This window comes from Oreochromis niloticus, linkage group LG6, assembly GCF_001858045.2.
Source record: "Oreochromis niloticus isolate F11D_XX linkage group LG6, O_niloticus_UMD_NMBU, whole genome shotgun sequence".
Lineage (NCBI taxonomy): Eukaryota > Metazoa > Chordata > Actinopteri > Cichliformes > Cichlidae > Oreochromis > Oreochromis niloticus.
The window spans coordinates 23,962,783-23,988,240 of record NC_031971.2 but is presented as its reverse complement, the minus strand read 5'-3'; the positions used below and the strand labels follow the sequence as shown (position 1 = coordinate 23,988,240).

At 39.1% G+C, this 25,458-nt stretch overlaps 3 protein-coding genes and 1 long non-coding RNA gene across 4 annotated transcripts; 3 read left to right on the top strand and 1 right to left on the bottom strand.

The window, feature by feature from the left end:
• Positions 1-29: 29 nt before the first annotated feature.
• On the bottom strand, positions 30-2,956 carry LOC100696010 (retinal cone rhodopsin-sensitive cGMP 3',5'-cyclic phosphodiesterase subunit gamma). Its single transcript, XM_003447868.5, has 3 exons — positions 2,854-2,956; positions 1,496-1,609; positions 30-718 (listed from the first exon to the last, which is right to left on the bottom strand). The coding sequence occupies exons 2-3, from the start codon at positions 1,597-1,599 to the stop codon at positions 601-603; spliced, it is 222 nt and encodes a 73-aa protein (XP_003447916.1). The 5' UTR covers positions 1,600-1,609; positions 2,854-2,956; the 3' UTR covers positions 30-600.
• Positions 2,957-4,693: 1,737 nt separating this feature from the next.
• Positions 4,694-6,688, top strand: LOC100695749 (retinal cone rhodopsin-sensitive cGMP 3',5'-cyclic phosphodiesterase subunit gamma). Its single transcript, XM_003447867.3, has 3 exons — positions 4,694-4,866; positions 5,591-5,706; positions 5,821-6,688. The coding sequence occupies exons 2-3, from the start codon at positions 5,603-5,605 to the stop codon at positions 5,936-5,938; spliced, it is 222 nt and encodes a 73-aa protein (XP_003447915.1). The 5' UTR covers positions 4,694-4,866; positions 5,591-5,602; the 3' UTR covers positions 5,939-6,688.
• Positions 6,689-11,691: 5,003 nt separating this feature from the next.
• LOC102079062 (uncharacterized) lies at positions 11,692-13,194 on the top strand. Its single transcript, XR_269292.3, has 4 exons — positions 11,692-11,894; positions 12,210-12,292; positions 12,726-12,832; positions 13,125-13,194. It is a non-coding gene; the product is annotated as an uncharacterized LOC102079062 (long non-coding RNA).
• Positions 13,195-17,388: 4,194 nt separating this feature from the next.
• erp27 (endoplasmic reticulum protein 27) lies at positions 17,389-23,837 on the top strand. Its single transcript, XM_003447866.4, has 7 exons — positions 17,389-17,608; positions 19,320-19,405; positions 20,299-20,436; positions 20,523-20,639; positions 20,870-20,995; positions 22,550-22,747; positions 23,736-23,837. The coding sequence occupies exons 1-7, from the start codon at positions 17,551-17,553 to the stop codon at positions 23,775-23,777; spliced, it is 765 nt and encodes a 254-aa protein (XP_003447914.1). The 5' UTR covers positions 17,389-17,550; the 3' UTR covers positions 23,778-23,837.
• Positions 23,838-25,458: the final 1,621 nt, after the last annotated feature.

Sequence of the window (25,458 nt, the reverse complement as noted above, 5' to 3'; positions counted from 1 at the left end):
TATAGTATCTGTTCAAAAAGACACAAAGGTTTTTCTAGGGGAAAGTATTTATTGACATAATTTCCATTCCTACATTAATAGCATGCACAACTTTACATTCATATTTCATAAAAATAAAAATATATATATTTATATATTCATCATCATCTGTACATTAAGAAAAAATAGCTCCAAAGAGGTGGTTGAGGGGCGGAGCGGAAAAGGCAGAAGAGAGAAGGTTTCGTGATGATGCAGCAGTGAGGAAACTTGCTTTCAACATATCTGAATGGTCTCTCAGAACAAACAAACCAGCACTAAGTACAAAGGAGGGAGTGTGGAGGAGCAGGTTGACACACGGACACCTCAGTGAAGCATATATAAATAAATAAATGTATATAGAGCTAATTAATGTAATATATGATAGCTTTGACACATAATTGGATCAACCTTGAGGATAGAAGCTGATCAGTTTTTGTGTAATTTTTCCCAAACTACGTATGGGTGTAACAACCACGATAAACTTCAAGTCAGGGATTTGGGGAGGGTGAAAGATAAGAGGACTGAGTGGAGGAAAATTATTGCAGGGAGGTTTATAATTGAGGTAAGGGCACGGGAGGGTTTCTAAACAATTCCGTATTTCGCCAGGTCGCTGAGCTCCATGTCCCCAAAGGCTTCCCATGGGCAGACCACTGTGAAGTCTGTACCGAGACCCTCCATGCCGGGGATGTCGTCTCCGAATCTAAAAAAAAGCAACAAAAGCACGTCTTAACTCTTGACCTGCATTCACTGTGTATCATTTAATCAATACTCTATATAACGGGTGTCAAACACAAGGCCTGGGAAAGACTCCAGTCCAGCCCACTGGACGCCATTGAAAAATATGAAGGAGGGGATAGATTTGGACTTTTAACTGTATTTTCAGAAGTTTTACACCTTTTCCCACAGATACACACCTCCCCCATACTACACCAAAGTAATGAAGTAATATATAAACTATTAGTATATTTTACTATCTACAATAGAGATTTCTGAGTTTTCGAATGGGTAGTTAAACTTCCTTAGACACTTAAGATCAAAGTGGGGTGTACATGGCCCACGATGTAAAATGAGCTTGATGTCCATGGTCTATACTATGCAAAGACGATACTCGAGCAAGGATTTCATGTGTCAAAGAAAGCAGAAGAGTTCTGTGATTGAAGTACTATCCCCTGTGATTGTTTAATTATTGTGTTGCAAATGTTAGTCGAACAGTCAATGTAACTGTTTTGAAACTAGTTTAGCAAAAATAACCCAATCGATCACAAGTTTGATCCGAATACCCGTGAAATTAAATATTCACGAGTCACTGGTTTAGTCTTCAACACTGTTCTATTATAGGATGTGGCAATATGATTTTTAAATGTCATCCCTCAAGCTAAAACGAACTATTATCTCCTAACTGTCATGCGCTAGCTTTAATATTTAGTGCAGTTGGAGCGTGAAGTATTAGAAATGTTGTGCCGTGTCTTCCTCTCACCCCTTCTGGCCTGGTTTAGGGGCCTTGCTCTTGAAGGTACGGGCTGTCCTCTGTTTGAACTTGGGAGGTGCCTTCTTGTCAGCGGGTGCAGGTGCGTCTGCCATCTTTTATGATCTGAGAGAAAAAGAATTAACAGTTAATCACTTAATCTTGGTGTTTAAGACCATTCGTCGTCCTCCTCCTAAGCTGCCACTGCCCCGTTCTTTGATGATATAACACTTGCAGCTTAAATCAAATTACAAACCAAAGCTACCATAGCACCTTAAGCTTTGTTACACCAACAGTGGCTATTTTTACACCTTGACTTTGGAGTTCATGTGTGGTGAAGTTAACACGGCATATATTTTGAGACCAGGATTTCTGCTAATTCTGCTGTTAGACTGAAGTTAACCTATGGACTGCGTGGTGTAAATAATAAGCTCGGGTATAAGGGGATTTGACCTGAACATCTAAATTTCAGTCTACTTTAATCTGGTCTTTTCTTGCCTCAGTTGACTGTGTCATAGTTAAGCTCATCAGTGCTCCTGATTACAAATGTGCTTTGACCTCACTGATGGACTTTAGTAACAGCAAGCAGATTAAATCCTAAGTATCACACCTTTGTTCAACTTTTTATAATGTAGTTACAACACCTTGCTGCTTTTTTGTATACATGTAGATAGATTGATAGATAGATACTAATTTTTAAGGCATAATAACATTGAATTGTGTACAAAAACACAACTAGATTCAACCTTCATGAAGAAAAAAGTGTTAAAATATGCAAATACTAAATCGATTAATCATTTTAAAGGAATTAATTCATGAATATTTTTTATTTGGTTTTCCATAAAAAATTAATACAAATTAAATAAGTCTATAGTGACAGGTGTTATAATATGCTGAAATAATAAGACAAAAGAGTTAAAATGATGCCAGTCTAAGGTAACTTTACCTTTTGAAGGTTTACTTAAAGGTTTTTGTTTTTTTGTATCAAGAGGAGCAATATGTTTGGTAGGTTTCTGTTAATTTCGACATTATTTACAAAAAAAAAGCACAAGTAAGCCTCCCTTGACTGTTACTGTCTCACACAATTAAAAAACTTATAAAGACTTTTTAAATGCTTTTCTAAACAGCATTTACAAAATTGAAAGCATAAAGAAGAAAGAAGAAAAAATGATGTAAAGATGTACAGTGCACAAACTTTAAACTATAAAGCTTGAAAAGTTTTTTTGTTTTTTTTATAAATGTGTAAACTATATCTCCAAAATAAAGTTCTTCTGACTCTGACTCTTCATTTCTTCTCTGCGTAATCTTCACTGCAGAATGGAAAGTCAACCAAAGCTCACAGCTGAGTGAAAGTCAGAGTTTGATCTTACCTGTTGTTGCAGTAGCACGGGCAGCTTCTGGATTACGCCTCTCTGGTCGGTTCGTGTTGTTGTAGTCTATGGCTTGCTCCCTGCTTATATACTCTCCCCTCTAATCCCTCTAACATGCTTATCCATAGCTTTTCTGTCCTATTTTTTTACACCACAGTCTCGATTTTTCCCTCGATTAGCTTAGGGAGTGGCCTCATATGTCCACCCTAATGCGTCTTGCCATGTAAAGACATATGTGCCTTATATAATGAAGCACAACAGAGAAGAGAAACTAAGAGATTCATTCAATGATATTAACCTGTTTGGGGCTTGATTCTGACTGTCAATAGAGGAATATTTTCTGGTGCATTTTACCAAATAACCTTTTGTTAATCTACATAACAGTTGAACTTGAAATCATAATCAGCTGATCGTGATCATTCTTAATTTGAAAAAAACAAACAAACAAACAATAAATGTGACCAAAAAAAGAAATAAAAATCCTGTCCTTTCCAGAGCTTTTAGGCACTTCTCACAGTATTAATCAGATAATTAAATTTAGGAAAGCCCCAGAAAAGCTGTACAGTAGCCTTAAAACTCAGATTTTCTCTCTTTCTTTCTTTTTATTGACTTATATTAACTGTACAGACAGCATTAGTGTGTTACTACCTGCAGACCACACATGTCACATTGGTAATCATTCATTTAAGGGTCTACATATGGTACCTAGGCACAGTTCATGCCATGTGTTGAAGGATTAAAAGCTGAATAGCTAAGTGTTCTTTATTTGTCAGCATCTGATTCATCACCTGAAAAGAGTTCAGGGCGCCTCTGCTCTTACATCACGTGGTGCTCTAGATCCTCTTGAAGCTATGTGAGGACACGTTTGTTTACAAATATTATCTCCCTGTCATACTTCCCTCGATGAAGAGGTGTAAAATATTAAACCTCTGAAACATAATCGAAATTTACAAATTATTTTCCTTAACTGTCACAATCTAAATCCAGATTTTCCTTTTTGTTCAGCATCGCAGCATTTTGACGATCACGGAGCCACTTTGAGATCATTTGAACTTGAGGCGTCATCCTGCATTTGAAGGAGCCATCGCAAGATGTGTACAGTGGTGAGGTGTTCTGCTGCTGTAGCCCAACCAGGTTTGACCTGCTGTCTGTTCAGAGATGCTCTTCTGCGCACCCTGGTTTTAACAAGTGCTTATTTGAGTCACTCTTGCTTTCATGTCCACTTGAAGCAGTCTGGCCATTTTCCTCCAACCTCTGGCATCAGCAAGGAATGTTTTGGTTTACCCAAAGAACTGCCCACTGAATATTTCCTCTTTTTCAGCCCATTCACGGTAAACCCTAGAGATGGCTGTGTGGGAAAGTCCCACCAGTGTGTGATACTAATACTCAGACCAACCCATCTGGCACCAAAAGCCATGCCAAAATCCAAAGTTACTTAAATCACTTTTCTTCCTCATTCTTATGCTCGATTTGAACTTCATCAGATCATCTTGATCGCGTCGACGTGCATAAAATCACAGAGTTGCTGCCACATGATTTGCTAATTAGATATCCGTGTTAGCAAGCAGTTAAATAGGTGTGCCTAATGAATGATTGCATGATTCAGGTAGAAACTGATGCATGTAGTGATGGATGGATGATTGATTGATAGTGTAGCCATGGCAGTTAGATAGACAGGTATCTTTCTCCATATTTATGTTTGTGTGTTAATCACCGTCGCCCGCTGCTGCCCGTAGATGGCTCCTCTGTAGTTTACTTCGGTTTGCACATTTACAGGCATGTCTATCTTGAAATACACCTTGTATTTATATCTCACTATCCTTTATCTCTATTTGTGGCTGAGCTGGTTCAGAACAGGGCAGAGCTGGCACATCACAGAGCGAACATCTGAGTGGATTAGCAGCTCGGAGGACTTTAAAAACGGGTCGTCAGTCTGAGAGAGACACCACAAGTGAGAAAACGACAGACTCGCCAGACAGCATCAGAAAAACTCTTTGAGACTTTGAACAAAAGGTGAGATGAAACTGCAATTTTGTCAGCTCTTGTGCGAGGAGTTTAGGCTATTATTGCTTTGTATTACCTCAGATTCTTTTCTGCTTTTGTAACTACATCCTCACAGCAGAGAAAAACAGAGCACTGGCTTTACAGTTTTTCTTTTCATTCCTGAGTATCATGCCTGAAATGGAGTTGAAATGAGACATTTCATAAGAAGCAGTGCTTTGTGATGGCCTTTTTGTAAATACTGCTCAAGGCACTGCTGGGATTTCTGTTTCTTCTCTTTTATTGGATTTGGGTGAACTCGCTGGTTGAGGATTTTATTTTCAATGGTTAATGCACTCATAATTTAGTGATTTGCTTGGTTGTTTGCAAGCGTGGGTGTGAAATATAAGTGAGGGCGTAAAGTGTTTCCAGAAGGGATATGCAATGACTCCTCTGTAAAGAGGAGATTATTGATTGATGTAGCCGAACAAAGAAAAAAGGCAAATTCAGTTTTATTTCTATAACAACCTCTAGCACCAAGGCACTGGAACTGGTTTATGTAAGACAATAAAAGGCATGAAGAAACAGCATAAAAAAAGAAACCCACAGAAAGTGATTCACAAACATAGAAGAATAAGTGAAACATGCTGAGAAAAAGAAATTACAAGTTGTCCTCCAATAAATCTAAATTGTTAGTGGTATCGTTGCAGGAAATTAACATATTAATGTTATTTTTTTAACCTGTTTTCTCTTTCAGGAACCAAACACAATGGCAGACGTCGCAACTCCCGCTGACAAGAAAGCACCTCCCAAATTTAAGCAGAGGGCCGCACGCACCTTCAAGAGCAAGGCGCCCAAACCGGGCCAGAAGGGGTGAGATGCTTTCTTTATTTTGTTTTTAACATCACACGTGCAGCTTTTCTTCCATAACTTTTTCTTTCTTCCTGCTGGTTTTGCTCATCAAAGCTTGTTGTTTCTTCCAATTAGATTTGGAGACGACATCCCCGGCATGGAGGGTCTTGGCACAGACTTTACCGTGGTCTGCCCATGGGAAGCCTTTGGGGACATGGAGCTTAGCGACCTGGCGAAATATGGAATCGTCTAGAAACCTCAACTGTTTTCCTACACTGAGTCCTCCCGTCTCTCACCTCACAGCCCAGCTTTCCTTCTCCTCCCCAAAATACCCATCCTCATACTCATTGTCCCTCATGTAATTTGGGTTAAATTGCACACAAACTGATCAGCTAGCAAAAACATTGCAGTATTTTGCTGGTTTTTTTCTTTCTTTCCCCCCTGTTTACCCCTCATGTGGTCCTACTGTCAATTAAGCAGCTAGAACTCTACGACCTGCACAGAGGAGGCAGCTTTTGATGTTTTAGAGGTTTGACCTGAAAACAAACCCCCTCATACTCTCTGTTGTCTCATGCACTTTATTCGCCCAACCCTCCCCCTGCCTCTCCACCAATGCTCTATCGTCCTTTCCTACTTTTCCTAATCCCCAGCTTCTCTTCATCTCCCCAACCCCTCGCTTTCATCTCTAATAACCCATGCAGAGAAAAAATAATATATAAAAATGAATAAAAGAATAAAAGTTTGATATCTGTGATATCTTTGGACTGTTCTTCTTAACTCATCTACCACCTCTGCTCCCCAAAGCTGCTGATTAACAATGCACAGTCTATTTTGTGTATTAGCAAATTTCCCTTGTGTGCGTGTGTTTGTGCTTTTTTTAAATTATTATCATGAGAAAGTCTATAATTCACATCCCGCCTGAGTGAATTAGATGAATCCTATATTTTCTCAGCAGAGAGAAATATTTTTAATGAACTCAATAAATGAGAATATTTTCCACTGACTACTTGTCTTTGTGTCTTAGCTCATATTAACACAGAAGGTTTAATTTAGGATTTTGCACACAGCAGTACAATAACCACAGACTCTGGTCTGATTCATTTGCAGGGTATAAAACTGTAAAATCCACAGTCATTAACTCAAATTGTTTTTTTAAAAGTAAAAAAATAATAAAATATAACAAAACCGGCTTCAGGGACAAATTGTGAGCAAAAAATTGAAGACGAGGAGCGTAACTGAATATACTGTTTCCATGGCAACCAGACCTACTTATTCACAGAAGCAGTCTTTTGTTTTTTCTCCACCAGTGAAGAGAAAGGTTTGATAAATGAACACTGCAGCAAAGGTCGCGTTAGGTTAACCGATCAGCATCAAGTTGGCCGTGCTTACTAACTGCAGATAAAAACTGAGACGCACACGTGCAAACAAATTAGCTTGCTTTTTACATTTTTTACAGATTAATATTAATTTTATGTATAAATATTAACACACACAAAATCTGAACTGGATAAGCAGAAGAGAAAGGATGGATGGGTGGAATTAACACTTAGGCGTTATTGGGTCTTTCATCCAAAATGGGATGGTATCCTTTTATTGGTCAAACAAGAGGAAATAGAGTGTGGTGCAACAGTTTAGGTAAACAAATACCAGGAATAGCTTTTATTTATCAGGCACAAATGAACAAAGATATGTAAATGAAATCTATTATTTATATGAGAATGCTTCACCTGTAAAACAAGAGCACCCTGAGCACTGCACAGGTAGGTTGCGTCAGGTATTTAAGAGAGCTTGCCTCAGTTCCTCTGTCTTTCTTTCTTTCTTTCTTTCTATATGATCTAGAAGTATCACTGTGCACCCATTACCATGACATACTGCATGACAAATTGGTTAGTGAAACTTTTATTAATAATACATGAACAACAACAGTAAAATGGTTCATTTATTGTTTTTTTAAATACAGTTATGGTCACACATCTCTCTCTGCCTCCTTTACTTGTAATTTTAACTTTAATTCATATTAAAATTCATTTATTGCCACTCACTGGGTTTTTCTTCATTTTGGTCCAGTCTGTAAAACCTAGAGACAGTTGTGTGGACAAATCTCAGTAAATCGTCAGTTTCTGAAACACTCAGACCAGCACGCCTGGCAGGTTCAAAGTCGGTTATTCCCTTTCTTCTCTATTCTGATACTCTGTTTGAACTTTAGCAGCAACTTGACCATATCCATATGCCTGAAAGCGAGGAAATCCTGCCATGTGATTGGCTGATTGGATATTTGTGTTAATGGGCAGTTACACAGGTATTCCTTATAAAGTGACCGGCTTATTTCCAGTGTTGGGTAAGTTACTTTAAATTAGTAACTTAGTTACATTACTAGTTACTTCTCTAAAAAAGTAACTCAGTTACTTCAAGTTACTCGTTACTTTCAAAGTAACTAGTTACTAGGGAAAGTAACTTTGGTTTTACTCAGAATTCTCTTGTTAATGTGTTGCTTCCGTAACTGGATACCCAGCCACACTGCCAGTCTTCTAGCTTGCTTACTTGCCACAAGTGCACTGTGCCACCTACCAATAGAAAGGAAAAAATAATGTGCACATTTCCACGAGAGAAATCCCACGCCTGGACCATCGTTGACCGCCGCCATGATTCTAGCCTGCTTTTTACATCCAACACAAAAACTGCAGTCGTGGTGCTTTTGATTGTACTCAGAACTTGGAAATTCTGCCTTCTGAATAGGAAGATGTAGGTAACACCAGACTGCAGATGAGCTGCATACAGAGCTGGACTGGGACAAAAAAATCGTCCCGGGCATTTTGACTAGAGACCGGCCCACCATTATAGGAAAAATCATAAAGCCTTTGAATGAAAATAAACACTGTTGTGACAGTGATGTACACTGTTCTGATGGTATATATGTATCAATCTATCAATTGTTTGTTGTAAGACTCAGATAATTATTTTTTTAAAAGCGAGACATTTTAAATGAGAATAATAAAGAAAAGTATTTCCTTGTCCCCCCCTTTCCCTGTTAATGCCCTACCTGGACCCCTGGCAACACTTTGCTAGACCCGCCCCTGCACAGTTACCAGCTGTCAGCTACTCAGAAAAGGATCCTGGTGTTATTTGTCTCTCAGAAACAGCTCATAACTTCCCATCAACTCATTCATGTCACCTAAAAGGTAAACCTGTTTCTCCATCACCTGTTCAGCTCTGATGATTCAGTAAGGACATCTCCTGGTTTCATCTTCATGTTTCCCTCTCACCAGATAACCAAACCGATATCATGACCAGCAGCTTTACAGCTGTGGCTCCAGCAAACATCAGCTGATACTAGAAATTAATATTAAATAAATTCTAACAACAGCTGATCAAGCTTAAACGTGCTGCTGTTGTTTAGCGCGACATCTGCTGTTTTCCTCTTTCTGGCGCAAAGTGGGCGATAAATAAACAAGAGAGAAAAGCCGATCAGCTGATCATTGATCAGTTTCGTGATTGAAGTAGAAACAGGAGAGAATGAGAGAAGAAGAGGCAGCTGTGCAGCTTCAGCTTTGTGTCTTTTTCATTCTAGCTGAAGTCCGGGACAAACTGTGTTCCTTTTCACCTCAGTACGAAACGCGTAATATTTTCTCTGAATACCAGACGATTCTGTTTTTTAGGGGACGGTTGGCAACTCTAATAATTAACCGTATGAACAAAATAAAGTTCAACATCAGTAACATAGCACCCACCCAGCTGTATACAGTAGAAACTCCGTCATGCTAGCTAGCACGCAGTACGAAAATGTCAGCATACCGAAAATAAACTCCACCTAAACTTGGTTTATATCTGACTCAGATAGACTGCAGGTCATAACTTCTTACCTGAAGTTCAGTTCACCTGACACTCGGACCGGCGGCCGCTTCGGGTCTCTCCTCTTGCCTCCCTTTTCCTTCATCCACCTGCTGGCCTCCACCACTTGCTAATGCTCCGCGATATCCACCACACGAAGTAACGAGTAACGAGCCTATCTAAATCCCAGTAACGAGTAACGCGTTCCTGGTTTTGGCATAATAACTAGTTACCGTGCTCGTTACCAAAATAATAACGTAGTTACTGTAACGCGTTACTTAATAACGCGTTAGTCCCAACACTGCTTATTTCACACATCAGGAATTCTGTTAATAGGATGTTGTGTCAGGTTTTTATCTGTGCTCATGGAAGACAGAAATAGTTTTTAAAATGACTTAAGCGTGTCTACTCGTTACTTAATTACACTGTATTCTGAGTAGTATTTAAGCTTCTCAGTGCAACTTTGCAGTGCAGCATTTTCCTGCTTGCTTGTGTCTGGTGCTTTTGGTTGGTGCCAGTGACAGTATGTGTGAGGCCTCCGGATACTAATGTGCTTTTGTGTCACTGCATCAATTAACTGTTTGAGCCTCTGAACTGTGAGCAGACAAAAGGGACACTGCCTCATGTAATGAGGCATAAACATACCAAACATCAGTCCAAAGCCTTTGGCCAGTTCATTAAAAAGAGGGCCTGCAGCAGAGACACGGCTATTTGACCACCAGAGGTTTAGTCTGCAACAAAACTGATCTCATCAGAAGCAAAGTATGGGTTAGTCACTGTGAATATGAATGAATGAATGAAAGTAGTAAAAATAAAATGGGCAAAACCTCAGCAGGTAAAACTACTAACTTTACCTGCAGCAATAAATGATACATTTCTAAAATGTGAATAATTTTCAAAGTCTTGATGCGTTAAAAAAAAATCCATGAATTTACATGAACATTAGGGGAAAGTCTGCAAACTTTGTGAGCTAGAACTTCTTTAAAATGCCACTGGGCAAAATATTCAAGATCTTTTTGACAGTCAAGTATTTTTGAACATTCAAAGAGATTTAGAAAAAGAAAACACTAGATAATAAAATATTTCTCAAAAAAATCTGTTATTCTTAGTAAGTAATAGAAACAAACAAAACTGTGTTACTCGTCAAAGGCAAATGTGAGCAGTTTAAAGACTGCCATGTAAGATAATTAAGTCTTAATGGAGTTAATTGTCTTAAGCTTTGTCAGTGTGGCTGCCAGTTCGCCTTAAACTGCTTTTTCAAGTGCAGTTGAGTGCACCTTAAGATGCTTTTTATAGTTGCCAGTTGCAGCTCAGAGGGGGCTCGACGCAGGCGCAGCTGCAACATCGGCATCAGCATCAGGCGACTATTTCAGGTGTTGTTAACGAAATAAAAGCAAGTTTCTTAATTACGTTTTACAATATTTTTTGGTTTTGCATTTGTTAAGCTCAGCTAAGCTCAGAGTGTATTTATAGTTACGTGGAGCAAAAATATCCTCTACTGTCTATTTTATATTCCAGGCTGCAGGATTACACTCACAGACAATCTGTGCAGAGTACAGAGTACACCTTGGTTTGTGTTCTCATTAACAATACATTATTATCGAATCTACAGAATTATATTGCTAAACTGCTCGTGTGCAGTGAACCTGACAGTGCAACACAATTTAGCCTCTAAATGCCCTGAAGCATGGACAAAGACCAGCATATGCAGTGTGATGCATTTGGCACTGACAGGCAAAGCTGAAAGTGTCTGCTGCATCAATTGATTTGATATATGCAACAAAAATATGAACAATTCTCAGTGCTGCAAGATCATATACCTGAGCCACAACCCCGTCACTCAAACTGCTGCCTACTTCTCTGTATTTGCCTTCACGATTTTCTCTGTAATTTAAAATGACAAGTGTGGCAATAAGAACCTCCTACTTTCTGTAAATTAGAATCACACTCAAAGTGAAAGGAGGAGCACTGTATCCAGAAATGTCCCCAAATTTCTAGTTTTTGAGTGCTACAGGCAACTGTTGGAAGCGGTAGTTTGCGAGTGTATTAAGAAGCAAATCTGTCACAAACTGCAACCTGTACATCCAAGAATCACCCCCACTCCCCCAACTCTATATGTATACTATTAAGTTATTGAAATGACACAGTCTCAAATCCAGCCTCAAGGGGTCACAAGCTGGTGTACTCCCAGTGCCGGGAGTACAGGAAGGGCATCCAGCATAAGAATCTGTGCCAAATCACATGTGCAGACCCCTTAGACATGCTGTTTGCATGTTCTCCCGTGTCCATGTTGTTTCTCTCCAGATGCCTCCCAGATGTGCCAAGTCTCTTGCCCTATGATAGCTGACATGGGCTCCAGCTCCCCCACGAACCCGAGTTGGGTAAGCAGAAGAAAATGGATGGATGGATGGATGGATGGATGGATGGATGGATGGGTGGGTGGATGAACCACATGAAAAGTAGGGACTGTTGTGGAGCATTTAGACTGCATATATGTCTCTAGTGTTCTTTTTATTTATTTTTTCTTGAGGCAGTTATCTTAAACACTTTGTTTCTTCCCAAATTTAATCTGCAGGGCTGTAATGCAGAAACTAAGAACAAGTGCAGTGCAAAACCTGGGACCTCTCAGGTGATTCATGTTATGTACTAATCAGCAGTTCCCCGTTTGTCACTTTGTTCTTTGGTCTGGCATGAAGGCGTGACTCTTCACTCTGTGACCAGACGAGCTGGCAGCTTTCACGGCTGTAACAAGATTGGAACTCGTCCATGTGGGTCAGAGGTTTGTGGCCAAAGCTTTTTACAAGCAACACATGCACGCATTAATGTTTTTATAGTAAAAACTTGGACACTTTTCCACTTAAATGAAGGTTTTTATGTATTAATATTCTGGACGCATGCCAACACACATTTTTCTCAACCCTCAATTTGATTAAAGTTCCAAATGTGAAGAGCACATTTGAAATGATTTGCACCTAATACAACACATACGATTGATATCAGTAATAACAGAACAGGACAGGAAGCAGAGAAAGAGCAAAAGGAGTTTGGGATCAAATTGGCAGCCTGCATGTAAATGTCAAGATGTTGCTCTTCCTTGGTAGCCATGTTCCATATTGATCTATATTTGATGGGAGGAATTTTAAATTATTAATGAGATTCGAAGTCAGGCAAACAGGTTCAGGTTCACTTTCAGGTTCTGATTTACTCTACAGGAACGATGGAAAGGTAACAGTCTGGCAGAGAGCAGGTGGAAGTGAGCAGTATAAGTACTGAGGGGGTGAGTGGAGATCAAGGATCAGCTGAGCAGATCAGGCAGTCTGTAAGTTGTTCACAACCCACCCAAGAAATCCACACAACAAAGACTCTGTCAGCGCTCACACAGCAACCATGACCAGACCAAACATGACACTAAGAAAGAAATCAGCAGCAGCTGGAATAATAATTCAAATAATTTAGCTCTGGATCATTTTAAATAATAACATATGTTGCCAGTATACTACTATTTCATGCATACAGTTAATATTTTTTTTAATCTATATTTAATCTATATTTTAAATCACATACTTTTATATGTTTGTGAGGTCGGTTTTGTCTTCATCTTGTTGTTACAGGTAATTTCTGGCCTTCATCAACATCAAAAAAGGGGAAAAAGCTTATAAGAATTTTTCATGACCTTCAATAGTAAGTAGTTATTTTTCATGCAGACATTTTAAGAGAACTGTATGTTGCATATTGTGATTTATTTATGAAATTTGCCCCTTTACAGCTTTTTCATGCAACCTCATTCATTCTTTATTCTCATAATTATGTCTAGGAGAAAAATGCAAAAAGGGACTCCGGGCTTTTAAGTCATAATTTCAGCTCCTCTTTTTATAATTTTAAGTTCTTCTTCTTTTCTCCCCTTGATGTTTCTTCTTCCTCATGACAAACATGTGCAAATTGCATAAGTGAGCCACCAGCAGATATAAGAAGAAGCTCAACAGCAGGGTCTGGGGATTAGTCAGACCTTCGCATACACCGAGGATATAGCAAAGCCTAACAGGTTTACAAGTTGTGTAACTGATGATTGAGATAAAGTGGCAGCTTTTATCTAACCACAGTCTAAATACCTGAAAGCCATCTGCCTCAGGTGTGCGTGCATTACATCACCGCCCTCGCCACTAAAATTTCATCTTTGTCTGCAAGTAAACTCATACAAGTAAACTTTACAAAGCAAATTACTGAGAGAGAGAAAGACAGAAAGTGTATTTAATTTTGACTCAATTTAAAATTCTAGGTTTATATACACCATAAAAAAGGGCTTTTTACGGTGTTTCATGTATTTTGCATATTTTCACGATTATTTTTGCTTTTTTAAAATTTAGTTTTTAGGTTTACTTGGAGTCAACCTTTAAATGTGCTATTTAAATAAAAGTAACTTGAACGTTTCAGCTCTGCATTAAGGATATGTACAAAGAAACAAAATCACAGTATTATAAAATCTTCATGAAGTGTACACATGTAAATTATGAAATATACTTTAGATTCATTTTGCACCGTGAGAACATCACGCAAAATCTTTATGAACTCTGGTTTTCTTCACTTTGTGCATCAGAATTGATCCAAACCCTAAAAGCCAGTGTGATCGTCACACATGTAACAAATGAAGCTGTGAAAACTACAATATTCAGTATGTCTGGTTCTGTCATCTGGTGATCATGTGACCTGTTATTCCATTAGACGTCTATAAAGAAGTGATGACAGATTGAGGACACAGGACTCTTGCCAAGTGCCATGATAGCCTTTAATCGCTACAGGAGTATCCTGATCCTTATAGTCTAAAATGCGATTAACTTCTTTGATTTAATAACTGTGCAAGAGAGGTTGTCGTATATTCAGTGATCTAAATTCAAAAATTATTTGGTTAGTTTCATGTGTTTGCAGATCTCCGAGCATTTTTCATCATGTTTTTGCTGACAAAGTTATCTTGAAATAGGAAAACACACAGTGTCTGTGAAGGAAGTCTCAAGTTTTAATTTCTGCCTCTGTTTATAATGTAATCATTACTTCTGCTTTGTTTATTTGCAGCATCGGCTATATGAGCGCCGGGGTCTGTAATTTTAACCTAAACTGCATCCTCTTAGAGTCTGTCGAACATTTTACACCAGTCCAAAAGGAATAAAAAATGTTCTCTTTATTCCGGTCTGTTCTTTTTCTGACTTTCTTTAGTTGTTTTTTTTTTCGTTTTACCATCCTTCTTTCCTTTTCACATTCTCTGGCATGCTTTTGTGTCAGGAATGCTGTAAACACCGACTTTACTGCCAAGCATATGGGTCTCTGTTGCAATGACTTAAAGAATGTCGTGAAAATGCTGCTGGAAAGATGAAGACTTTGAGGATTACGGTGAAATACGTTTCTGAATTCATGCAGATATAAAGATGTGATTACAGCACAGTAGGTCGTGGCAAGTGAACTGATTTCAGAAGGTTTTTATATCAGAGTTCTTACATTAAATCTCCCAGAGCTGCACAACAATATGACTCTTACACTTTAGGCTATAGCACACAAGTTAGAGCGTTAGTGTTTTTGCATGCAGGATGCAGAGAACCTGCTAATAACAAAAAATGAGGAAGTATAAAAAACAGGGGGTTCAATTCTGAGTCTCACAATTCTTACTGCAAGTTAAAATTGAGGGTACAAACAGGGTAGCTGCACATGCATGTCATACAAAGCAACTAACTTTATGTAACTGTAAAAAATAAACAGAAAATAAGGATGTGCAAAAGATGAGCATATACCCCATTATATTTAAAGAGGTAACCATTTCTGTGTTTCCCCTTGTGCTGTCAGGACACCTTTAGTCACACTGTTGGCACACTAAATAATCGCACAGTGATTTGTGGGCTGTAATCTGAGGTGTTACCTTTAGCTCTGAAGTGACAGAATAAGTATTTGTAAGAGGCTTTATTCTTACTTGCCCTCATCACAGTCGCATGCTCATGCTGCGAGTGTCACGTCGCCTGTGACGTATGCATTCGCGTTATTCTCTGAAGTCATCGGTCTTTACCGGCAACTGTTGCCCTGATTTGCAGTATTAGTCTTTCCCTGCTGATCTCGAGCCCCCGTGTAAACACACATCACACACACCAGCCCCGAAAACAAGCACCTCAGTTTCAGACATTATTTTTTGTGAAGAAATGAATCCAGATCTGAGTCTAATAAGTTTCCATATTCGGTAAAAATGTTATTCAAGACTTTTTACGATTACTGGTGGAACCCTGTCCACCACTCTGGTTCAAACTGAAACATCTCAACATTGTCAGATTAAAAATTTTACAGACGTCACACAGTTCATGCCTACAGGACCTGCGAGCCTCTAACTTTACCTCTGATGCACCAACAGATTAAAATTTCATGTGTCTTGTGAAACATCTAACTAAAATACTCCAAAGAGAATTACATTAGATCTGTGGGGATGGGGCTTCACAAAGCTTTATGCTACTTTGTTAATATTTTCTGATTGTCTGATCTGACTTTTTGGGCGTTTAGCTTTCAGCTTACATGTTTGATTCTTTTGTGCCTTTTTAAGATTATTGTTTGGTGCCTTAAACAGCGACAGTCTGACTAAATTTGAACTTTTAGAAAACGCTTTCAGGAGAACACAAGGTTTCAGCAGGAATGTGTTGGGTTCCCAATTAGAAGAAACCTTTTAGATTTAATATTTTTAGACTTAAATGTGTTCACGTTTTATTGACGCAAAAAGAGGAAGTTTATAGGGTTCAGCCTAAACCTGCCAAACTCTGTTCCTCAAGAGTTCATCGTATTTTGGGGTTTTGAGTTTTTTTCCCCCCGCGCGGTCAACCAAACTGTAGCATTCATGCAACTTTTGGCAGATTTTTCTTTAGAGGAACAAAGCCACTTGTTGAAATGTCAAGCGTCATATAAATCATGCTTTCTTTGTTTTGTTAGATAATAGCTTTGGTGCTGTTATGAATAAATCTGTCCGTCAGAAGTATTTTGATTTTGGTTTAACATCAAACGTGAAGCAGCATTTCTGCGGTTGTTTGAGCTGCTCTGGGAATGTGGGCCTTTTTTTTAATGTGACAAAACGCTTCATGTGTTTTTATTTATTTAGAATTTGAATTTGAGCTTTCAAATTTGGAATTTTAATGACAATCATCAATGCACTTCCTTATCTAGTGCACCTACTTTGTTTCTCATGGCTGCAATAAGTGGTGACTGGTTACTTCATGAAATAAAAATGCACACCTGCAGCAGAAAGAGTACCTTTGTAGGATTTCCTTAACTTTCGAATGCTCTGTGAGTTTTAGAGATTATGACGAATCTTTTCTGTGTTTTTAAAAGAACTTAAAAAAATAGTTAAAATTAGGAAAGAAAATTTGTTCTTCTTTATATTAATGGTTCACAAAATGCCTGATTTCAGTGTTTCTCAAATACCCAGAAAGTATGAGGCAAAAACTGCTGTCTTCATGATTCATTAACAAGTAGGAGTTGTGTCCCTCATGTGGCGATTCATCCAAAGTGCAGCCGGTTTTCTGAACCTCTCCTGCTCACACAGGCCCGCATACACACTATTTGCAGCCTCCCTGGTTAAATTATAAGCACTAACCAAACTGTTATATCTTCATACACACAGCAGGTGTAGGTGATACTTACATGTAAAGGGTGGAGTGGGTAAAGGATGCTGCTAAACACAGGTCAAGACACAAGAAAGGGTGATGTAGCACAAACGTAGCTCTCTCTCTCACACACACACGCACACACACACACACACACACCTTTCACTGAATGACACGTAACTCAACAGCCACCCGCCAAACTTATCAGGAGCACCTGGCTGATTCCCATAAAGCTTCCAATCACAACCCAGAGAAGTCACAGTGGCCACACTGGGCTGCCATGTGGCGACCATCAGAGACAGAGCAGAGGTGACAAGCCTCTTTTTAAAGAGTCAAACAGCTACAGGTTCTCCTGCACTTTCCTTGGTTTGCTCCTTGATCACCCACCTCACCCGTGTGAGTTGAATCACCCAAAAACATGCCAGGCGCCCTGTTTCTCTGCCTCCTAGTGTCTTCTGTAATCGCTGCAGAAAAAGGTAAACTCTTTAAGAATTCTCTTGACTCTCTTTAGTTCTCGTCACTGCTCTAAATGTCAAATATTTCTTCTTCTAAGTTCATAACAGTGTTGCAGATTTACTGATATCCTGTACACGTTTGAGCTGCTCTTTCACAACTGTGCTCCAGACTAGAAGACCTGTATGTTTTATGAATGGCTTACCCATTTAAAGCAAAAAAAAAAAATTCCCTTTGCCTAAAAAAACTTTCCAGCTCATTTTGGTGATTTCTCACTTGTGAGAGAGAAAGGCTTCTACAGGGTGAAAGTGGGCGAAACCAGGACACTTTTTCACAAAATGTTAAGAAAGGATCATAAAAATTACAGATACACATGTATTTATCTTTGTATGCCAAGTGTATCATATTTTAACAGTTTGGGTTTGTTTTTGAGACTTCAGCATCATCTCTGTGATTTCCCCCGGAAAAAAAAGTAAAACTGGCACAATACATTTTTAAGCATTAAATTGCAAAAAAAAAGAGAAAAAAAGTCAGATGTAGCAAATATGAGAAAAATTAAAACTCTCATATACAAAGTACTATTTCATTTAATTTTTTTAATTTCATCAGAAGGTTCAATAGCCTCTACATTTAAAAAAAACAACAAAAAAACTTGACTTTTCTTGAATTATTTGATGATTTGGGGTTTAAAGGGTTAAAAACTATGCTATGTCACTTCTCTTATTCTTTTGGGTCAGATGCCATCTTCTGGGTTAAACGGGTCCTAACCAGGAAAAATGGCCCACCGCTGAAAAGATCAGATAGAACTGTACAAAGTGTTGTTTCTTTGCATTTTTTGCATTTTAGTAACACATAAAATTGCATTTCACTATAAAGGTCACATTCTATAGCAGTTAATAAATCCACAAAAATTTACTGAATAGGTTAAACCTCAAATACAAAAAGTCTTTTATTATGTTTTTTTTTTTGACTCTCTGAGACTCAATTACTAAAATTCCTTATGGCTCCTAAAATCTAGCACAAAGCAAAATCAGTTTCCATCGACAAGACTCCTTTTTGGTGCCTCCTTTTTTCTTATAATCCTCATGCAGATGCAGATTTATTGTTTCTAATTTGGAATATTGGTGGACTACCAATGAGAAGGAAAGTCCAGGACTTTCATTCTATACATTTTGATATCAGCCATTTATATTATTATGTATTAGCTGTACTAGTAGCATGCCTTCAAGACTAGCAGTCATGGTAGTGCAGTCAGCAGGTTAAAGGTCAACCACTATGGCCTTCGACAGTCCTATTAGAGATGACACAAGCCTGTAAGGACATTTTTCTTTATAGTATACACGATAAGCACTGACATCCTATATCAGGAGTCTCCAACTCCAGGCCTCGAGGGCCGGTGTCCTGCAGGTTTTAGATATAACCGTCGGTCAACACACCTGAGTCACATGATTAGCTCATTACCAGGCCTCTGGAGAACTTCAGGACATGTTGAGGAGGTCATTTAGTCATTTGAATCAGCTGTGTTGGACCAAGGACACATCTAAAACCTGCAGGACACTGGCCCTCGAGGCCTGGAATTGGAGACCCCTGTCCTATATACTGCATATGTGTGTGTGTCACTAAGCGAGTGCAGACTTTGTTTCCTCGTCTTATTGAGACACTGAAAAAAGGAAGTACAATCTCTCTGCACAGTTGAGTGTTTAGTGTGGACTGTCTCCTCTCTTCCTGCCTCAGACAGCGCCCTTCCCAGACTGAATAACACCAAAGATGTTGAAGCCTTCATCGACTCTGCTGAAGTGGTGGTCATCGGATTCCTGGAGGTCAGACAAGAAAATTGCATGTGAATAAAAAAAGGTCTCAATCATAGGCTCAGATAAGTTTCGGGACTTTTTTTTTTTTTTAAAGCAAAGCCCACAGTAGCTGTTTTGCGGCTTAGTTTATTATGTTAACATGCATGTGGAAACCCAGACACGATGAGACAAATTAGCTGAGAGTGAGACCGTGAGGCCTCCAGAAATACAGCGTTTGTTTGCACCACGGCCTCGGTGATGCTGCTGTCACGAATACGTTTCGAAAAAGGATCTGCTTCCCGTGGCCACACCTTTGGCAGCGCTGGTGCTGTGAGGACACAGGGTGGCTGGCTGTCCCACGGTGGCGAGCTCTTTGGCCAGACTCTGTGTGCGGGGGAAGATGGCAGACTTGACAGGAAATACATACGCATCTGAAGATCTGTGGGATTGGCTCCATTGCTCCTCTCATAAACAAGTGCAGAGACGAGGGGAAGGTTCAAGAGAGGAGAGTGGAGGAGAGAGACAGAGAGCACACAAGGATAGTTCATAGCTGGACCATGATGCTGAAGGCAATAAGAGACAAAAATATTGGTGCTGTGACTCACTGAGAATGAACACATATTACAGGCTGCGAAATGAGAAAACGGACTGCCAGAGCTCATGCAACAGACTCTCAGAAATAGACATGATTCACCTTCCTTTGAGTCAGCCTCATCTGTCTTTTCTCCCTGGCAGCTGCACTTTCCAAATTGTTGAGGGTTTCTAGTGTCCCCCCGCAGACACTGGTGTTCTCGCTCAAATTTTACATAAGATAGGACAAACGGTAACAAACAAATAGTGAGGGGGAGAAAAAGAAGAGAAAAAAATGAATTTACATGGTAAATTATGAGAGAAGGTTGAAACGGTCTCCCTCTTTGTTCCAGGGAGAGGAGAGTTATGGCTATAAAGAACTGGTGGAGGCTGTGAAGCAAGTCAGCTCTGTCCCCGCAGCCATTTGTCCTGTGAAGGAGGTGTGGGCTGAGTACAACCTCTCCTCGGATGCCATCACTCTCTTCAGAAAAGTACTGCACATATTTTCAGTAATAAACGATGCACGCGCTGTCTGTTTTCATGAGTGCGATGGTGATGCTGTGTGTGATGCTTCCAGGCAGATAACCACCAGGAGAACATTGATCTTTCTGAGGCCAAGAACTTAAAAGCTGACGGTATTGTAAACTTCATTTCTGTGAACGAGATCCGATACATCACAGAGTACAATCAAGTGGTAGGTCCCACTCATGTCTTCTTCACAGTCCTCTCCTTATGTCTAATATTATCTGTTAAGTTAACATTTCAAATACTTTTAATTAATTGAAAATTAATGAGTAAAAAGCAAAGATCCATCGCACAAAATATCCTGAAAAAGGGGGATAATTAGAATTGTACTTCTCCCATTTTTAACCCCACTCTTTTCTATGTCCTCATCACTCTTTTTTTCTCTTCTGTTCCTCTCAGACAGCAGTGGGTCTGTTCAATTCAGAGGTGAAGACACATCTCCTGCTCCTTGCCAACAAGGGGAGCAAAGATTTTGTTGAGCTCAAGGAGCGACTGGGAGCCCTGGCACCCGAGTACACAGGCAAAGTGAGAATATTCATTAGTGTAATTCAGGTGTAGAAGAGCAGCTTTGAATCAATCTGAGTGTTATATGCATTGATCAACCTCACACTGGTGTGTGGAAATAGAAAGGGCTCATGAGAATACAATAAGGTTTGGCTTTTTTTTGCTTCAGCACATCATCATAGTGGATTTAAAATCAAACAATCCATAAGTGACTGAAGTGCAGACTTTCAGCTTTAATTAAAGAGGTTTAACAAAAACAGTATTGACTGTTTAGGAATTACTTTCAGTTTTAGAAAGTCCTTAATTCTCACTTTAATTTCAAGGTAACTGGGTAATTGACTGATAAAAAGAGAGAAACAGGATCCAAAGCACAACACGTTATCATGTCAAACATGGCAATGTTATGGCATTATGGCTACTAATGGAACCGGCTTAGGTGTGCATTGCTCATGCAGCTGATAGAAGCAGCAGGAAGAATTGTGAAGTGTACAGGGATATACTCTCTGCTCAGATTTACCCAAATGCTGCAAAAGTGATTGGACAGGCTTCACAATGCAAATAGATAACAATCCAAAGCAAAAGTATACCGAGAGTTTCAAAAGGGAACAAAATGCGATCAATGGCCAAGTCAGTCATCTTATCTGAATTCAATAGGCTTTCTCATGAGGTATAGCAGGTCATCTACTAATCTGAAGGTTAGTGGTTCAACTCCTGCTTGCTCTGCAAATATCCTTGGATATGTGGAAAACCATAGAAAAAGGTGAATGGATGAAAGTTATATAAAGCTCTTTGAGTGCTCAGGTAGATGTATAAAAAACGGTCTATCTATCTTCAGTAAAGGCCTGGCAGGAATAAATAAGAATTTATGAGATTTCAATATCAATTTCCTGTCGTTAGGTGAGAGGCAGGGTACATCTTGGACAGGTCACCAATCTATCGCAATCTAACACATAGACAGACAACCATTCACATGTGGTCAATTCAGAATCCCCTATTAGCCTAATTCGATACAGTGAGAGGAAACTAAACAATGGGAGAACATGCAAACACCACACAGGTGGGATGTGAACTTGGAAACTGCTTGTTGTGAGGCCGCAGTGCTAACCAACAACTTTAATATAAAATTGCGTTAATTTGTCCAATTACTTTTGAGCCTCTGAGAATGGCTGTAAATCCTAACCAGTAAATGAAATACTTTTGTTAAACCTCTTGAACTAAAGCTCAGAGTCTGCACTTCAGTCACATCTTGATTGTTTGATTTAAAATGCGCTGTGGTGGAACACACACAAGACTGTGTGGCCCGTTTCTATACTAGTTGATCATTAGACTGCAAACCACGTGCACCCTTCATACAGCACTTTACTCTACACCCTTTTATCTATCTCACATCTACACTTACAGACCCTTTTTGAATAAGCAATTAAGCTAACATGCAAGACTTTGGACCAAGTAGAACTTATTCAATCTGGCCAACGAAAGTAAAGACAGGGATACAAAATTCTTTAATTACATTCTGCCAAAAATCAAATAACTTGATCTAATCTAATTATGTAAAATGAACCGCCTGTGTTCCAGTTCTTGTTCGTGCTGCTTAATGGAGCGCTGAAGTCCAACTTAAAGCCACTCGAGTACTTTGGCCTCAAGCCGAAGGACCTCCCACGAGTTGGCATCTATGATGGTAAATCTGACACGAAGTGGCTTCTGCCGGAAGGAGAAATTTCTACAGAGCGAGTGCGGGAGTTCTGTGAGTCTTTCTTACGAGGAGAACTGAAGGTGAGCAGCTATTACTAAAGCTTAGTCACTGTTCCTGACCGAACACATCTATGGTTGCGGTGTATACAAATCCAGTTTGAAGATTTTAATTTATTATGGCAAAACAATAATTCTCTTGAACAAACAAAGGTCAGTATCCTCCAGGAAAAACTGGAATTTCATTAGGCCACACTAGTAATGTACCATGAGCCATCTTCCATATATGAGCCACACAAAAGACAGGAAACCCCCCCTCTGTGTATACCAGTTTGCTCTGTTACACCACACAGAGCTCCAGCTGGCTGTGAGTTTCCACATCACTAAACTGTGGCATTAGAAATCTGAATTCAGCTGACAAAAGAATCAGCCCTAAAAACAGCAAAAATAACAGCAAAACACAAGAAAGCATCATCTGTTTAAAGCTTTAATCATAATAATCTTTTAGAGAGCACAATTGCTGATGAACCTATCGACGAGTTTAATGCTTCTTTCTCTACTTCAGACTATAGTTGTTATAGTCTAATCCAAAATAATGTGTCATCAAAAGATGGATTAAGAAAGAAAGAAAACCTGGTACTGCTATTTGCTTGCTTTTTATTTTGCGTTCAGTTTCTGGTGGGCTTTTTTTTTAAAGCTCTCAGCTGCAGATTTACGTTAAAAGGAAAAGCTTTGACTCTCATCTTCCTTTTATAAATGGTTCAATCACATATTTACTTGAATAAAGGAATCCATTTAGCTTACAAATTTGTTGCTTCCCCCAGCTGCTCTCTTCTAAAATGGTAAAAGATGAATACATTTATAATGTTCAGGATTAAATTACTTTAAAAAAACAAACAGATGTGGCCAGCATAAATGAAAGTGCTCATAATGCATCCGTGTAGCTGCCATGATTGTAGTTTATTCATAAATTGCAAGACTTTTACTTTGAACTTTCCTCTGAATAATGCTGAATTGATAAGCTGTCGTCCGTATTTCACTTATTGCACTTTTATTTATTTATTTTTTTCAGGGGATGAAAGAGGCTGAAGAAAAGCCCAAAACAGAGCTGTAGGACTCAAGAAGAAAATGAAAACGAGCTTCTTATTTACAAAATAAAATGAGAAAATTTGAACGAAAAAACTAGAATGATGTCTCTTTTCTCATAGGATTTATACTCTTTGAGCAGACAGGGAATTGTTTTTATTTATGAGTGTCCATGAGTATATCATGTGTCCTCATTATTTTCCAGTATTTGTTATGTTTTGCCTGTTTACACAAGTATGAGTCCGTCTGCAGTCTGGTTAGTTGACCACAAGTCACTGGCCGCAAGTCGCAGTGATCTGGCGGAGTTTGTTAGTCTTGTCCACTAATGTTATTGTCAGAACCACAACACACCAACCTCAGAGAGACTGACAGAAAGCATGCTGGGAAGATGTGGATGGAGGCACTGTAGTAAGTGGTAGTTTCCCGTATGATTCATTCTGGGGAGAAAAGTGTTCAAATAAAGTGAAAAACACCATCTGTGTAATATAAACTAACATGAAAATCACACACAGCCCTAAAGCGGGGCATCTAATTCAAGATTAACGTAAAGTTTCACTCCAAGACATATCAGGATCTAAAAAACGGAGCATATTTAGCTACAGAAGCTGTAAAAGTTCTATAAAAGAACAACAGATGGGCTGTAGACATCAAGAGTGAAAAAAGTTTGGGCTGGTCCCAAAAATATTCTCTCAAGCAAGAAGGGAATTTCAAGGCCCAGACTGGGATCAGTATAATTAGTGGTGCTGCGCTGCCAAGCGGATACATCCGGCGGAATTGGGAAAGCCTGGCAGGTGAACATTTCTCCGAGACCAGATGGAATATACAGTATGTGTCCCCCGCCATCTGAGTTTGTTTACGGCTACAAGTGAGACGGCTGACAGATGAGGCAGTGTTACATAAAGTGCTGGGGGCGGACAGACATGACAGCGTGTTCATCAAAAGGGCAAATTATAAGTTAAAGCCTCTGTAGGGTTCACATTTCCTTACGTCTGATATTAAATATTGCTGCCCCTCTCGTGCTCCTCTTAAATAAACAACAAGATCTTCTATCACCAGAAATTAAAGTATGTTTTTAGTTGCATTTGTCTTGTTTATTATGGTTATGTTACTGTCATTTTTAATCAAGGCTCCTTCTGTCGTCACATCAAAATACAAAGAACACCTGATTTAAGATACAGAATCGCATGGCCTCCTGTGGTTTACAGATGATTTTCTTAATTTACTAAGAAATTCTGCTAAGGCTGTTTTTAAATTGAAACTTTGGAGGCTGTTATTTTTAATAATTTGGTAATTTAGTTCTGGATGCAGGTGGGACAAGCTGATGAACATCTGGAGTATGAGAAGAAAAAAACCACATAATAAATAATTCAATCATTTCCTCTTAAAAACAAGCAAAAACTGTTATTTGCTTTGTTTTCCTCAGAGCATAGAGTTTAAGTACATGTAGTTTCTGTTGCTCTTTACCTAATACGTCTTCAGTGCAGCAGACAGACTGCAGCCATGCTTACTGCAGATGTTCTGGCAATAATGTGACCACACAAGCTTTACAAGTTTGTACAAAATTGTAGCTATTTGTGACACTTTACTCCATCGTGTTTATACTTTGCAGTCATTTTTGACCCAGATGTCTCCTCATCCACTCACTCCCAACTGGTCGTGGCAGGTGGCCGCCTGTCCATGAGCCTGGTTCTGCTTTAGGTTTCTTCCTG

Coding starts and splice junctions, on each gene's coding strand:
- LOC100695749 (XM_003447867.3), top strand. CDS start 5,603: ATGGCAGACGTCGCAACTCCCGCTGACAAGAAAGCACCTCCCAAATTT. Junction 5,707..5,820: donor CCCAAACCGGGCCAGAAGGG/GTGAGATGCTTT, acceptor TCTTCCAATTAG/ATTTGGAGACGACATCCCCG.
- erp27 (XM_003447866.4), top strand. CDS start 17,551: ATGCCAGGCGCCCTGTTTCTCTGCCTCCTAGTGTCTTCTGTAATCGCT. Junction 19,406..20,298: donor TGGTCATCGGATTCCTGGAG/GTCAGACAAGAA, acceptor TCTTTGTTCCAG/GGAGAGGAGAGTTATGGCTA. Junction 20,996..22,549: donor CACCCGAGTACACAGGCAAA/GTGAGAATATTC, acceptor CCTGTGTTCCAG/TTCTTGTTCGTGCTGCTTAA.
- LOC100696010 (XM_003447868.5), bottom strand. CDS start 1,599: ATGGCAGACGCACCTGCACCCGCTGACAAGAAGGCACCTCCCAAGTTC. Junction 719..1,495: donor CCTAAACCAGGCCAGAAGGG/GTGAGAGGAAGA, acceptor GCTTTTTTTTAG/ATTCGGAGACGACATCCCCG.